The sequence below is a fragment of the Sander vitreus genome, chromosome 15 (assembly GCF_031162955.1).
Source record: "Sander vitreus isolate 19-12246 chromosome 15, sanVit1, whole genome shotgun sequence".
NCBI lineage: Eukaryota > Metazoa > Chordata > Actinopteri > Perciformes > Percidae > Sander > Sander vitreus.
The window spans coordinates 21286721-21303672 of NC_135869.1; the positions used below are offsets into that span (position 1 = coordinate 21286721).

A 16952-nucleotide genomic window follows, 5' to 3' on the forward strand; every position below is an offset into this window, starting at 1 on the left:
GCCCTTTAAAAAATGCATTTTGAACAGAACAGCATACTGTACGGTTATCATTATGTTTTGTTGTAGTTCAAACATATTCGAGAGCTAAAACATATTCAACTCTTACTATTCCACAATTACACGTTGTCTTAATTGAAAGTGTCAAATGTTACATAAGACATATTCCCATGTCATTGAGGCCCTCCTACTCACTTTTTGGGTGCCTGGAATGATGCCGCTCTCCGTTCACATTCCCTCCACCACGCCTGTAACCCCTGCCTCCACCAGGTGGTGGGGGTTTGCCCCTCAGAGTGTAGTAGAGAGCTGCCGATCTCCTCTTGGCCTTGCGAAGGACATGGCAAACCAGCTGGAATATCTCCTCGTAGCAATCTCCCGGCTCAGCCATGCTGGCCAGGGTGGAGGAGGACAGGCACTGCGCCCTTTGCTCCTGCATCAGCTGGTGTTCCCGCTGTTTGGTCTCCGAGAACTGGGTGGCAATAACCACCAGGCACAGATTGATCATGAAGAATGAACCAATCTGGATGGATGTGGAACAAGGAACAGAAGGTTTATGGAGGTGGAACTTGTTGGGTGAGTCAAGATGTACAGTACATGAAGTGAAATACAAACAATGGGAAATTGCTGCAGGGAACATGAGCTACTATCTAGCCCGAAGAATGAAAGTAGAAGTGTTCTGTAGAAAGGAAAGTGGGTAAATCAAGATTTAACACTTAACCGAGAGGCAACCCTAACTAAAACAATAAGAACCAGTGCAGTGTCTCATTTAAATAATCAGCCTATGGCTAAATCAGATGTTGTTCATTTAAGAAACATGAAATATGTAAAGAATTGTGATTTTCCAATGGTAAATACAGACTTGTTTTTACATCAAACTCACACTTGCTGATTCTAATAATCTGTGCCAATCTCCCTGTAGAAATGTAAGCACACATGCTAAAGGTCTCTAAAGGCTGGCTTCCCACCAAACTGAGGCTGATTGAAGCAGACAGACAGAGCCAACACATGCCCAAAGCACAGTTCAGCGTCTGGCTATCTTTCTCTTCCTTTCATTCACTGACTTGATTTAACTTACCATCCTGCCCCTATTCCAATTTAATATCTTTCTTTACTTTTCTCCCGCCCGTGCTCCACAACGCTTCTCATGAACATTACTTTACCCATCAGAACATCTCAATTTTTTTACTCTTTTTTTCACAAAAGAGCTTCCATTTTCTTATCATGAATCAAAGTGAGGGTTGGAGGGCTAGTTGCAGAGAGGAGATGGGGTGCATTGTGGATGGGATGTGTTGGCTGACCCTTTTAGTGGCAGTAATGGGAATCACTACAGGACTGCTGAAATGGCTTTTATTGGACCACTCTGAGCTGGTTACAGAACAATGATTAGATCAATATAATGCTGAACAACTCAAAAACCAGACTGCTGGATGGATAGGTCAGCTTGTAGCAGGGCCTCGGATTTGTTCCATACAAATCTGAAAATTTTTCGCTGTTACTCCATGGACAAAGCTCTCTATCACACACACACATACACACACACACACACACACACACACACACACACACACACACACACACACACACACACACACACACACACACACAGACATCCATATTCACTGACAAGGCTAGGCCATTTGGAGCAGGAACACGCAATAAAACATGCACATATATAAAAACCCAAACTTAATGACCCTCCGCCTATAGACTTCCATCCACAGTGATCAAAGATGCAGGGCAAGGCGAGATACTGGAGAAGATGGGAGGAATGAAAAAAAAAGAGACTCCAGAGATATTCAGAGAGAAGAAACATAGCAGAGAGGGAGGAGAGCTGCCCATCTGTGCCCTCTGGGTCAAAGCAGGTCTGCAGGTGTGTGGGGCTTTGATTTCCCTCCAGGCCTGCATCTGTGTGTGTGTGTGTGTGTGTATTCTGTAATTTTGATCAGGAGACAGCTTTGCGCATAATCAGGGAGGGCAGTCCAATATCACACATTCAGATGATCACTGCATTATGCATGCAAACATGCACACATACACACATACACACAAAAGCATTTGTGATCACACACTCACACAAATTAAGATGGCAGGCTTACTTTACAACTGATTGCATGTATGTGCTTCCATACAGCCACTGTCACATACATTTATGTGTATACATACATGTATTATCTGTTTCTCTGAAACACACACAAACACACACACAACGAAACAATAACTAAAAAAATTTAAAAAATGAGAGAGTCAAGGTGACCCTCACTGTGTGAACAACATCTTTGGGGCTCATGGAGTTGCCTGACCGAAAACTTCTTATAGTGTTAGCAACACTTCCAAGGCATCCCTTAGGGCCAAACAGACTGAAGCCTCACAAAGAAGCTCAAAAAATGGGTAGCACATTTGTGTCAATTAATCATGAACCACAAAGGAAGCAGTGTGTTTGTCTGGTTGTTAGCTGTTGTGCAAGCCACTGAGCTCTGTTGTTTGATCAGTTATCATAGTCTAAATGCAGCAAGCACAAAGTCTGATTTAGAGCAAGATGTTTTCAGCTGTTTAGTTCAATTGTGTCCTGCGCTGGACATTATTGTAGTATGGGGGCTATACAATCCACAGGCCATGGGATTGTGATCAATGTAGCAGCATAAACCAGGAGTGATTACACTGTGACACCATGTTAACTATCTTTGGTTGCCCAAAGGTGTTTACACTGGCAATGACAACCTCAGGTCAGATCTGCCAAATAGGAAATGGAATTTAGAGCTGCAGTTACGATGCCAATAATCTCTTTGGCCTAATAAAGCCAATGTTGTGAGGAAGAAACGTGTGGGGGAAAGAAAGTGTTTTGTAGGGCAGGTCTTGCACTCAAAGTTGGGTTCCTTTTTCATTAGAATGTACTGTGGAAATTGTACAGTGTGCTTGTGACTGATTGGTGTGTTTCATTAATTTACTCACTTTTTTATTTCTTCAATATCATTTAGCAGTTCTCCTCTCTCACCTCCATTCCCCCCTATGGTATTTTCTTGATCTCATTTTCAAGCTTTACAAAAGGCTGCATGTATGTCTTTTTTATTGTGTTCACCTGTTGGTGGGAAACTAACGAACTGTATTGCATGTCTGCAACACAGAGTGACTGAATGCTGGGTTCACAGACAGCCAATGGCATGCGAATGCAGAATTAAACAATTTTGCCACAATTAGGCACTGTATGCAAAGAGCTGATCTAGCTCTTGCATACTTTTCTCCTTTGGACATACAGTTGTGTTCAGAATAATAGCAGCGTGTTTAAAAAAGTGAATAATGCTCAAAATCCTTAGAATAGATTTTAATTCCATAATATCAATGCATTGGGAACACTGCACATTCAATTCCAAATCAAAACATGACCAAAATTGATCATGTGTCATGTGTTATACCTTTACAGAAAGTGAAGAAAAAGGAATATTAGGCTGTTATAATATATAATATAATATAATATTTGCATTTTTCTTTACAAACTCAAACATTTAATGTATAAACTGAAAAATGTCTCAAGGGTTTGCTTTACTTTAAATCACTGCACTAACATTTAGTTGCATAACCATTATTTCTGAGAACTGCTTCACATCTGTGTTGCATGGAGTCGACCAACTTCTGGCACCTGTGAACAGGTATTCCAGCCCAGGATGATTGAACTACATTCCACAATTCCTCTGCATTACTGGGTTTTACCTCAGAAACTGCATTTCTGATGTCACCCCACAAGTTTTCTATGGGATTGAGGTCTGGGGATTGGGCTGGCCACTCCATAACATCAATCTTGTTCATCTGGAACCAAGACTTTGCTCGCTTACTGTTTACGGTCATTGTCTTGTTGAAAGACCCATTTCAAAGGCATTTCCTCTTCAGCATAAGGCAACATGACCTCTTCAAGTATTTTGATGTATTGAAACTGATCCATGATCCCTGGTATGCAATAAATAGGCCCAACACCACAGTATGAGAAACATCCCCATAACATGATTTTTGCACCACCGTGCTTTACTGTCTTCACAGTGTACTGTGGCTTGAATTCAGTGCATGGGGGTCGGACAAACTGTCTGCGGCCCCTAGACCCAAAAAGAACAATTTTGCTCTCATCAGTCCACAGAATGTTGCCCCATTTCTCCTTTGGCCAGTCAATGTGTCCTTTGGCAAATTTCAACCTATTCAGTACATGTCTTTTTTTCAGCTATGGGACTTTGCGGGGGCTTCTAGCTGATAGCTTTGCTTCACATAGCCTTCTTCTGATCGTAACAGTACTCACAGGTAACTTTAAGTCTTCTTTAATTTTCCTGGAACTGATCATTGGTTGAGCCTTTGCCATTTTGGCTTTTCTGCGATCCATTCGAATGGTAGTTTAGTTTTTTTCCCACGTCGTTCAGGCTTTGGATGCCATTTCAAGGCTTTTGAAATCATTTTGGCTGAGCAGCCTATAATTTTCTGCACTTCTTTATATGTTATCCCCTCTCCAATAAACTTTTTAATCAAAGTCCGTTGTTCCTCAGAGCAATGTCTGGAACGACCCATTTTGCTGAGTATTTCAGTGTGAAATGCACTATAACCAGCATGCACAACATTTGCTTCCTTCCTTCCTTAAATATGGGCCATAATTGACACCTGTTTCTTCACAGAATCAATCACCTCACTAATTGAACACAACACTGCTGTTATTTTGAACATGCCCCTTTCAATTACAGATTCAATTACAGAGAATGAGCAGCATGCATGTCATGACTGTTGGGTCTGTTGGTTTTCTATGACTCTACAACACTTATTAGTAAATGATTTGCCATGTAGACATATCACTTCTACCAAAAAATTTGATTTATGAGGTTAGTGATGTTGGACTGATATTATTTTGAACACAACTGTACATTTTCTTTTCTCCTTCAACTGTCCTTCCTCCTCTTCTCTCCCTTTATTTATTATTATTTATGTATCCATTTTTCAATCATCATAACACATTGTACACTAATGTGTCAGCTGGTAGGGATGTAGCGTACTAATAAACAGAAAACTAATAAATATAGTAATACATTCTACTTACAATGATGAGTAAAATGAAGTAGATGAAGTTGTAGAAGGAGTGGGCATCCATTACATAATACATGATCTCCACCCAGCCCTCCAGAGTGATCACCTAGGAGGAAAGATTCTATTGAGTGTCAAGAAATAAACATTTTCAAATTCCATGACAGGGCTTGCTCAGCAGAATATAATTGCAAACTTTACTTACAGAGTTCATATGACACATTTAACTATAAAGGACCTAGCTAATGCACATAGTCAAATAATAGAGTACAAATATTGAATAGGTGATTAAGTAAATCAAATTAAATTAATTTTATTGAGAAGAATGATTGAAATTGAATAGTTCAAACAGCCGAAAAGACATCTTTTGTTCAAAATTAATTATTTGATCAAAATCGGGTCAGCCATTCAAACATGCAAAACAATTTATATTCAACAATTTTTGAATAATAACTTTAGAATTCAGTTATAAAAATATGTATTAAGATTCATGAAAGTAAAAGATCAGCAACCCACAGTTCCAACCTCACTTTTACCTCACCAGTCTTCAAACTCATGTGGAACATACCTGAAAGATCACGATCCAGGCGTAGACAATGTTGTCAAAGTTGATGGCACCTTTGTGGGGGTTACCACTTCCTGTGTGGCATCGAGTGTAATACTGGTTCCAGTTGATGCAAAGACCCACTGCTTCACCGGCACCACTACCGTTAGACAGTGGCTCAGGACTCAAGCCCAGAGCCTGTCTGTGGAGTGCATCCTCCCTGTCCAGGCAGCATGTGCGCCCTCCTTCGCGCCTTGCCGGCACATCAGCACATGACATGATGCCATTATCAATTGCCAGGGAGCAGATGAAGGGGCGTTCATCATTCTCTTCAGGCTGGTAGTACGGAGCAGGCGGGATCATACCTGAAGAGCTGGGGTCGGGACAAGGTAAGACACTAAGTTAGTTGGTTATGAAATCAAATCTACATATATATATATACATAATAGATTTGTATCCTTTGCTACTTCATTTGGGGAGTTTCAGGAGAATTTCAGTGAAAGAAGTGGAGTCAAGAAGGTGCAAGATGGGAGAATGTGAAGTACTCGACCAAGCCTGTGGAATAAATGCATCATTGAAGGGAGAATAAAGAAAAGAAAATGATCCTGCATCAACAGTAAACACTTCAATATGTAGTCAAAGATACAGGCAAAACAAAAATGGTATTTCCTAAGCTAACTAACAAATTCACAAGGACATCATTGGAGATGAGTATATTTAGCACCAGACAACAAATTGTTTAATCATGTTAACTAAATCATGTGGAAACTGTATGTGAGATTATGTGTGTTTGTGTGTGTGTGTGTGTGTGTGTGTGTGTGTGTGTGTGTGTGTCATAGTGTGAAATAAGCAGAAAAACAGATACTCTCGTGCATTGACACCTATTACACACATACACACCACACCTTCAGTGAACCCATTCTTTTCCTGTACGCACCTCTCGTGAGTGAGTGAGTGAGTGGCTGATTCCTGCCAAACTTAATGACACATCTCTAAATTCTGAATCTAACTGATTGCCACCATCTGAAGCACCTCATCATTCCCTGAGATGTCTGTCTGAGATGCATGCTTTAATAGAAGTCTGTCTTTCACTTCATGTCCACCTAGAACACCTAGAGAAGCCACTTACTGAACACACACATTCAGGGTCACTGGACCTACAGTATTTACTCATTGCACTCTCTGTCTGTCACTCCAGCCCTCCTTTTGCTGTTTCTCTATTGGTTTTTTGCACATTCTATCCCCGTTACTCTGTACACATCTGACTGAAGACAAATCACAGTTGCTTCCACCCTGCCACTTACCCTGATATACTCACATACACCTCAAGCTCAAGCATACATATATGCATACCGTATAATCTTGCGTATAAACTCAACACCTGGACTCCTTTACTCTCTTTTATACTCCTGTGTTTATCTCCTCTTTTTATAGTGTTTGTCATCTTTCTTCCTTTCCTTTGCTCTCCTTTTCAGTCCCCGCTCCCTCTCTTTGAGATTGTCCCTACTCCACACCTCTCTCTCATTTCCACCTTTGCCTGTCTCTCCAAAGTCAATTGCGGGTTAGATACTGTTGACATACATAGGAGGAGATTTTCTCCTTTTACCTCGACCGCAAACCCTACACATGCACACACTACACACATGCATGCACACTAATTCCAGGATCGATAGTTACAGTGGCCATGTCAGGCTACACCAGCTCCCATTGAGAGTAGCTTAGAAACCATTCATTGATTGACACATTTTGCAGGTATGCACTGAGGCACACTGAGCTTACACTGTCTTTGGGACAGTAGAGTTTATGCAATCCCAACAATGGCATTCAAATTGGTGATTTACTAATGGTGCTGAAGTGGAATAAGGGATAAAGACTTAGAGAGAGAGAGAGAGAGAGAGAGAGACCCTGTCAGAGCAGTGGAGCATGAAGGAAGGCTGTTGCCCCCCTGCTGGTAACTTGACATTGCACAGCATGGCACAGCAAAACCTGACATCACACTGAGAACACACCTGCCAATGGAGAGCGAGACAGAGGGAAGGACCAAGGCTACATACTGTAGTAGCAGAGAGAGACTCTGGGACCGTTAGAAAGGAAAGATTGCATTGCAGAAAGAAGGAATACCATATATAAATAGATCAAATAGAATGGGAGACAGAGACCAACATGCATGACCTTGCTTTGGAAGTGCATGGGACAAACTCTCCTTTTACGATAAAAATGGCTGTGCAGTGTGAATGTGTCTTCACAACAAATCACCTAAGCTAGAGGTATTGGAAAAGAACCACTAAAAGATACTGAGAAGGGGAACATGCAGGCTGATTAGAGAAAAAACAATACAGCATAAAGGCAAGAATAAGGCAAATAAGGCACGAAAAGAGGAAAGGTAGAGATCAAAAGAGTGAGGGTATAAAATGGCAAAGTGAATGCTGCACTTGACCGCAACACTTAGCCCACTCTATTATTACCCTTCAGACTGCTAACGTTAGCCCTTTACTTAGCATAATAGACCTCAAGCGCTAACTCAACACAACCTTTCTAATTAAGCACTCAAGCACCCTGACAAGCATAATGTTAGTACAATGCTTTAAAATGATATGCAAAAATGATACTGTGATGAAATAATAAGAAACAATCTGCTGACCAGTCTACTGAAAGGATCTTTATTCTAAAGGTGGACAAAAACATTAGAGTTGTCTACTGATCCTCCTGATCAAGATTTTGTCGTTTTGCTTTACTCCATGTAGGAAAGTCACAGTGGTGGTCTCAGCTGTTACTGCTAATCACTATAGGTGCTTTCCGACCGGATAGTACTTGTACTTTTTAGAGGAAAAGTACACTTCTAAGCAGTTCTAAGAACTACTCTCCCCCAAAATCTTTTTTTCCGTTTGCATTCCCACTGGTCAAGTGGCCATAGGGACCGGTAGGAGGGGTAAGGGAGTGACGCAAGCACGGCAACGGTCTTTATAGCATCGTCACTAGACCTTAGTGCCACATACAACAACAACAAAGCAGCATTCCGTCCATTCTCGTAGTAATTCACGTAATGTTTTGCTCAACACAGACAAGGCTTTATTATACTCGGAACAGACCCCGCCTCTGCCTGCTGCGCTGTGGATGTGTGTGTGTGTGACTGTGTGTGTGACTGGGTGTGTGTGTGTGTGTGTGTGTGTGTGTGTGTGTGTGTGTGTGACGGCCGGCGAGCTGCAGGACACGCTTGTGGAGTTTAACTCCGAAAAGACAGTTAACCACAGGTTCCCGTTAATCTTAACGTTTAGTTCTAAGAACTGCAAAAATCCCTCCGGTCGGAAAGCTCCTAATATCACCCTTCAGCCTTGTGAAGATAAATGCAGAAAACATTGGTTAAAGTAACTTTGTAAAGTGATTACAGGAGAGGTTGTTGCGGTTAATGACGCATCTCAAGTTTGAGGTGAGGACAAAAGAGGTAGGAATGTGCCAGCTGGCGGACATGTCCCCTTTCATCTGGCTATAAGGTCTGTCATTAGTATATGCTGTGTCAGCATAACCAGAGAGGCAGAGATGCATGGCTTATATACAGTACATATTAGAACACACACATCAGGGGTATGTAACTTTCTAGCCAGCTGATGCCAGCATAAAAAAAGGAAACAGAGAGAATGCCATGAAATCAAAGACACAGTGGGTGATGTAGTCATGCAGGGTCATGAATATGGAGGCATGCAGCTGAAATCTAATCGCATTCGCAGTTGGGAAAAACTGTACTGTTACAGTTGCTTTGAAGTTTGAGAGAGAGAGAGAAAGAGGAATATTATATATATATATATATATATATATATATATATATATATATATATATTGAACATACTGTACAGTGTATGTATAATCTTGTACAAAAATAATCTGAAAGAGGAAACTATCAGGCATTAAGAATGTATGCTCATATACAAACTGCACAAAATGTACATTTTATAATATAAATACTCTTTTATAGATTACTGTAATATGGTTTTTCAATTTGACTATATGACTCGATGGAAGGGAAACGAATGGGAAGCATACAGGTAAGGTTGAGGGCAGGTCCACATTCTCTCTCCATCATTATAACTTTCAATGTGTGGCCCATCAACTTAATTTAACACCACAAAGGGATTGGCATAACACACACACGCCACTGACACGCAGTGTTAAACTCACAGGGTGAAGTTCTCCTCCAGGTAGCAGCGATTCCTCAGTAGTCCCGCCCACAGCTGCACGCCGATGATGCCAAAGATGAAGAAGACGAAGAAGCACAGCAGCAGCACATTGCCTAGCATGGGTAGAGTGTCTAGCAGCAGGTTCACCAGGATACGCATACCTGTGTGTTGCAGAAGGTCAATCAATCAATGATAGATTATCACAGGCTCACAACCTTTGCATATAGATTGCTTTGTTGCACAAAATTCAGCAATTTAGTAGAAATGAAACATAACTTCAAAAGGACAGAATTGTATAAAAGCCTATCCAACATTTTTAGGCATTTGTTTGAAATGTGCTAATGAGAGCAAACTGATTTGAAAGCATTGATTTGAAATGCAGTATACTAACGACTTTACAGTCCACCCCATGAACAAACAAGGGTAACCAGGCTACATGAGTTCTCATTCATGATTAGATGAACCCTAATTGCAGAAACACAAGCTTGTCCCCTGTCGAAAAATTATGACCTCATCCCCTATGGATGGGCCCCGTCCTGCAGAGATGACATATTGTTATAATGACAGCTGATTGGATTAAGAAGAGAAAGAGAGAGGTGAAACCCACTGATGAGATCACAGCCACCCCGTACTGACACCTGAGAGAGGTGTGTGTGTGTGTGTGTGTGTGTGTGTGTGTGTGTGTGTGTGTGTTTGTGTGTGTGTGTGTGTGTTTTGGTGTTACTATGAGTGTGACTATGTTTATATATCTACTTATCTGATGTGTGTGTGTGTGTGTGTGTGTGTGTGTGTTTTCAGTGCAATACTGCTATTCATGAATAACAACTCAACAGTAGGTTAATGTGTTGTAAACACAACAGTGCATCTAACCTGCCAACAGACTGAATGACAGGAGAGAAGCTGAGAGAGAGAGAGAGAGAGAGAGAGAGAGAGAGAGAGAGAGAGAGAGAGTCCCTTTTGGTTTTTACTACATCTAGATCAGTGATTATGTGCCCATTTAAAATGTGTGTGCTCATGTTTAGAGGCTCATTTATCAAGTCAACATACAGTGTGTATCTGCATGTGTAGAATAATTGATTTTGAACAAATTTTTTCAGCCAACGTAAAGAATGGTCAAAGTGCAATATCCACCTTATGCCAAATAATTTATTTTCTGAAGGAGAAGTTCCCTCCTGACATTGGCCAAGCTCCTTGTAGTGAAAGAAGTTGTGAATAACACATTGACATCAATGAGTCAATCTTGGATTAGAAAGTAATAAAGCAATGAAACAGAAACATTTTTTGAGGTGAATATGCACCCATCTTCCTCCTGCGGCCAATTTGTCTCGTCTACTGGTATTAAATGGAAAACAGTAGCATTACTAGTGTGTATGGGTCTCTGGTGGTGGCTGGAGGCGAGTCTAAATGTGTTTGTTCCCCAGGGTCCTTATCATTAGGCCACTGTTCCATTAGGCCTAATTGGGTGAAGAGAAGGAAAGACAGATGGAGGGGAAGAGAGGGAGAACAAGAATGAGACACAACCCGAGGGTGTGCCAAAAAAACATGAGGGCCAAACTAGGAAAGAAAGTAGGAAAGTAGGAAAGAACAAAAAGAAAGAGAAAAAGGTGCATGCCAACAAAAGACAAATATTAAAGGAAATTAAAGCATACAAACATAACCAGATAGAAAAGAAACTGTATGGTATCATACAAATCAATCTTTTTGTAAGCTTTTTATGCTTTGCCTCCTTTGTCATTCTCTTGCATCTCCATCTCTCTCCCCTCCTGGTGACTGTACCAGTTTGCCAGCTCCTGCGGTTTCCAGATAAAGATGGATGCCTCCCGTAGCGCCACAATGGAAACACATTTACAGCTATCTGCCTGTGCTATTTATTAAACCACAAGAGTTCTCTTCTCTTTCCTTCCTCAAAACACTTGTTTCTATAGTGTTTTGTTGTCTAGCACTTCCACCTATCAAACCAATTTCACCAAAAAGTAAGTCTAACACAACAGCACACATACACACACACACACACACACACACACACACACACACACACACACACACACACACACACACACACACACACACACATCACAGGACTGCTAGCTGTCATTTTGTTGGAGGGTTACAAATTGAGGTGTGTGATGGGTCAGAAAGTGCTCATGCTCCCTGTGTACTCCCTGTGTGCTCGTTGGGCAAAGTAACGGTCCAACAAAACAAGTAACAAATAGCTTTATCCCCATGCTTCCTAATGCCAAATGGGGTCAAGGATAGAGGACAAAATCAGGCTACTACATGCAGCTTACTGTTCCCAACGTAAACAGTAACGGTATGCACACATCACACACCCACAGACAACTACAGTATGACCAAATATGAACAAGAGAAACTATGAGTAGGCTCATGTAAACACACACACACACACACACACACACACACACACACACACACACACACACACACACACACACACACATACTGTATAGATGCATGAATATGCAACTATGCATATGCTAACAAACTCATAGATTCATGCTGATGCATAATCATCTCTAGACAGCAGATTTGTTTACAATCTGTACACTTGAAACATTATGCCCACTCTACTGCTTTACGCTTCAAACCACTTGAAGCGTAATGCAGTTAACATCTATTCTATCTGAGTGCTGCTGCTGTGGCCGTCTAAAATATTGGGCTGAGTAGGATGGCTCCACCTGAAGGGTTACTTGTATTTCGGAATGTGTGGGAGATTAAGATCAATTTGGGCACTGAAGACAGGATGCCTTTTCAGTTAATTACACTAAATACGAAGAATCTCCTATGATTGGACACACAGCAAAATCAGTATTTGCTCTAGTCTAGGTAGAGAAAAAAGCCATAATTTTGGATGTGTATGCATGTTTGTGTGTACAAGTTCTAAATTAAAAAGAAAAAGAAAAGAGAGAAATATTTTCAGAGGGAGGTGTTGAAAGCAGCAGATAAGCAAAACTACATAATATATAAGCTGTAAAGGTAAAATAATTTAAAAATAAGGAAAAAAACATAAAAAAAGGCTTTTGATGTGTGCTTGTTGAAATAACACAAAGGAAGCTTGTGGACAAAAGTGTTGTAACAGTCCACACCTGCAGTCTGAAGGCCCTGCGTAGCCAGAGAGCATCTCACAAGCAGACTCAAACACATCACTCTATCTGCTCATCTCTCTCTGTGAAACATTTAAAAACTTTCTGATCAGTAACTAGATAGCTTTCTTTTTCCTACAGTATCTGTCCCCAATGCCCAAACTGAATTAGGCAACAGGGCTTTCATGCAATCAGCTCCATCTGCTGCAGACTCTTTTCATGATTATTTGGAAGAGACGGCCTCTCTCAGTGACTTCAAAATATTGAGGAAAACATTTTCAGTGGACATGCGTTGTTAAGCCATGTGGTCCTTATCTGAACTGGACTGAACCAAAGTTTTCTGTTCAAGAGTGTGTGTGTCAAAACCAAAACATTTAAGTCATTTACATGGAAAAAAGTATAAAATCTCATAAAGCATGCATTTTTTATATCAATGGAAAATTTGTTTTGTTTTTAAGATTACTGACTACTTGCTACTAGCATCTGAAACTTCATTACCCACAATTAGCATTCACTGCTAATGCTTGGCTCACTGCTAAAGCGTTGGAACTAAGTGATCAGATCAGTCGGAACATAGCTTGGGCAGGCTAATTGGTGCTTACAATTATAAAGAGTTGCCTGTTAGGGCAGCAGGACAAATAAATCAATAGGAGTTAAAAGTTTGACCAAGAACTAAGTTTTAGATGAAATGAACAGGGTTATGGTCACGGACTGATCAGTGGAGCAGCATTAATAGATGGTTTGTAAATCTGATAGAGCTGTGACTCAGGGCCTGAGCAGGCTGTGTGATTAAGCATAAGATGAATGTTTAATGATGCCCATGGGGAACAGGTGGCATGCGGGTGCACAAAAAAGCTAGAGATGAAATACATATACATGAATTTTCATGCAGATGCATTTGTGCTTTATGTGGACTGACAGACACACAGGAGCACAAAGACAAACTACAAGCACAGACAATCATTGTCACATTAAAGTGCACTTTTGCACAAACAAATGCACAAACAAAAAATGTAAATGTTCTCACTTGGCACTCTATTGATGGCTTTGAGTGGCCGAAGGACCCGCACTGTCCGAATGGCCGACAGGTTGATGTTCTGCAGGTCCAGTGAGTACTCTACCATCCTGGATAAACGGACAGAGAGAGAGAAGGAAAGGAAGAAAACAGAGAGATAGGAATATCATTTAACCTTTCTGTTGTTGCCAGGGTGAGCTACTGGTTCACAATATGACAAAGAATGATTATCACGGCACCAGCTGGACCAGAGACCTCTGCTCATGATACAACATCAATGGTCATTCTTTGAGTTAGTCACAACTGTCCCCTCCCAGAGATGTGGGAGCTTCAACAGAATGGGAAATGTCTAGTGCAAAGAGTGTTGCAACACTCAAGAGAAAGAGGCGGGGGGATAAAGTGACAAAGCATCAAAAGGGGAGAATTACATGAAAGGGAGGTGAGGAAGAGAAAGAGAGAGCAGGAAAAGAGGCATTCATTCTATTCTAAGTGTTGCCTGCAGGATGTTGTGGCTCAGTCAGAGCCTGGCATCTGTTAGCAAGTCATTTCCACAGCATGGCTAAGCTGTTTGTGCCCCAAAACCCAAACCACTTTCACAGGAGAATGGCCATGTGTGTATGTTTGTGTGTGTGTGTGTGTGTGTGTGTGTGTGTGTGTGTGTGTGTGTGTGTGTGTGTGTGTGTGTGTTTGAATTTAGAATTTACACTTATATTACATGACTGTTATCATCAACATATAGATAGTTCAAGTGAGTGAGTTTTTACAGTGTATGTGTTTTAGATAAGTGCCACTGTGTGCATGTAGTGCAAATGGTGTACATTTTGTAATAATTTTTAAGCGTGTCTGTGCACAGAATTGATGTGCCCAAGGCTACAGCAGTGTTGGGACAGCATGATACCAACAGCAGCAGCAGCACCTCAAGCTAATAACACCCAAAGCGCATCCACTCTCTCACATACACAGACTTATGGACCATGCCATTTACAATAATGTGAGAGTTTATTAATCCCATAGGGAAATTCTTTTCATTTTCCCTTCACCACAGTGCAGAGTCACCAACAGAGTAACACCCCAGCTCCCACTTGAGTAGCATACTTGTTATAACAAGCGACTGCCACTTAGCTGACAAGCAATTCTTCATATTTAAGTGAAATATCTAAACATTTTTTACATTTACAAAATACATTTGGGTGGGTTTTTGGGTGAAATGCTTACTCCAGTCTTTTTTGTTTGTACTGTAAAGCTTACAAGCCCCTCACTTGTGAGAATGCATCTTTACGAGTATGTAGAGGCACATTGAAGACCTATTTTCTTTACCTAGTGGTGTAGTCGGAAGTACAAAGTCACAGTATGGTGAAGAGCAACAGTTGTTTTTATTACAACCTGCCTCAAACATTATAGTATCTGTGGTAGCTGTACTGATTAGATTTGGGCTGCTGAACAGAAGGCTAAAATGTCAAAAGGGTTGATTGGTGATAGAATTAAAACACAATGTTTAGTGAGCTCAAGGGCAAAACAACTGGATTGTTTTAATGTTGCTTGATTAGGTTACAGGGTGAGAAATAATCTATTAGATAGCTGTCACCCACAAAAGCATAAACAATTACATGGATGCACATGGATTATTTTGTTAGTGATCCAAAAGCATTTGGAAGAGAGCATTTGGAAAACGTGAAAGAGAGAACAGGAGATCACAGATGTTTCTGCACGTGTGTGGGTCTTCAAACATGTGTCTTTGTGTGTGCATGCGCACCGTGTGTGTGCATGTGTGTATATGTGTGTGCGTTCTATAGAAGTGTCTCTTTCTGTACACATCAATCAGGCCGCTGTGTTTGGGAGGGTAATTAGTGGACTGCCGGAAGCGTCCTTTTTATGATTGTTCTCTATTTTCCACATTCCTTTTTTGCTTGTGACGCCTTCATCTCGTTCATGCTTTTATGTGAGAGTGTGTGTGCGTGTTTATATCGATATGAAATGCAGAGTTTTAAGGGTAAACCCAGAGTAGACCATGTGAGAAGAGTTCAGAGGCACATTTGACATTAGAGACAAGGAAAATAAAAAAAGGCATCTTGAATCGAGGCATATCTAGACAAATCTGTAGTGATCTAACTGTCAAATTAACAACACGCATCAAAGTTACCATCAACGTTGAAGTTCAGCATCAAGAAAGTAGTTTTCCTGTATCATTTACATAAAATCAACAATCGTGCTTTTAACAGCCATAAGAAATATTAGAAACTGTGAGTGAAAAAATACAGTCAATATCAGTCAGTCCAGCTCAGAGTGAGAAAGTAACATTTCTTTGACCTGATACTTCTTTTTTTTCAACCTATCAAAGGCATACATTAGAATAAATATGGAAGGCATGACTGATTTTTTGTAAAAAGGGTCATGCTTCATCCCTATATCAAAACTCTCAGACAGAAACGTGCTGCAATATTTCCGTTGTCACTGCAGATACCAGACAGGCTAGGAAGAATACATTTCAGTGTAGTGGATTAGGCTAGAATAAAATATGCAGTATAGAAAATAAAGGAGACTATGAGTGGCAGAGTTATGAAGCAAAAGCACAAAACCCCCCGTAGAGCCTGTCTGGACGAAAGCATGGTCTGTATGGGGTCTGAAGGGGAGATGACAAGGGAAGATGTTCATCCAAGCATGTGAAAAAAGCGACGAAAGAGGGCAAGAGAGCGAGGTGGTGCCTGTGGGTAACAGACATGGAGCTCATAGCAGACTGTCGGCTGTGATTTGGCCTGGCAAGTTTGGCAATGCCCTCTGCAATTAGCCTAGACGCTAATCTAATGGATGCTGCCAAGAGGAAAACGAAGACGTTCACACAAATGCATACACAGACACGCAAGTACGCAGATTAAACAAACTCAAAAGGCAAACGATGACAGACTGTAATCTCTGTGTGTAATTCTGTGCTACCAACACACACAAACACACACTATAAGCACCCATGAGCATCCACTGGGAATAAAGTGATTCAGCTCAAATAAAGATGAATTTCTCTCCACCTAACCTGGTAAGTCTGTTGCTCTTCCTTTCTTTGTGTGCATTATACAAGCCTATCT

The 16952-nt window shown here is 40.9% G+C and overlaps 1 protein-coding gene across 1 annotated transcript in view; it reads right to left on the bottom strand.

The window, feature by feature from the left end:
* Positions 1-16952, bottom strand: part of LOC144529859 (voltage-dependent T-type calcium channel subunit alpha-1I-like) — a 116189-nt gene that overhangs the window by 54660 nt on the left and 44577 nt on the right. The window contains 5 exon segments of the mRNA XM_078269200.1: positions 193-517; positions 5060-5152; positions 5612-5960; positions 9761-9920; positions 13888-13985. Of these exon segments, the coding sequence (XP_078125326.1) occupies positions 193-517; positions 5060-5152; positions 5612-5960; positions 9761-9920; positions 13888-13985 (1025 nt within the window).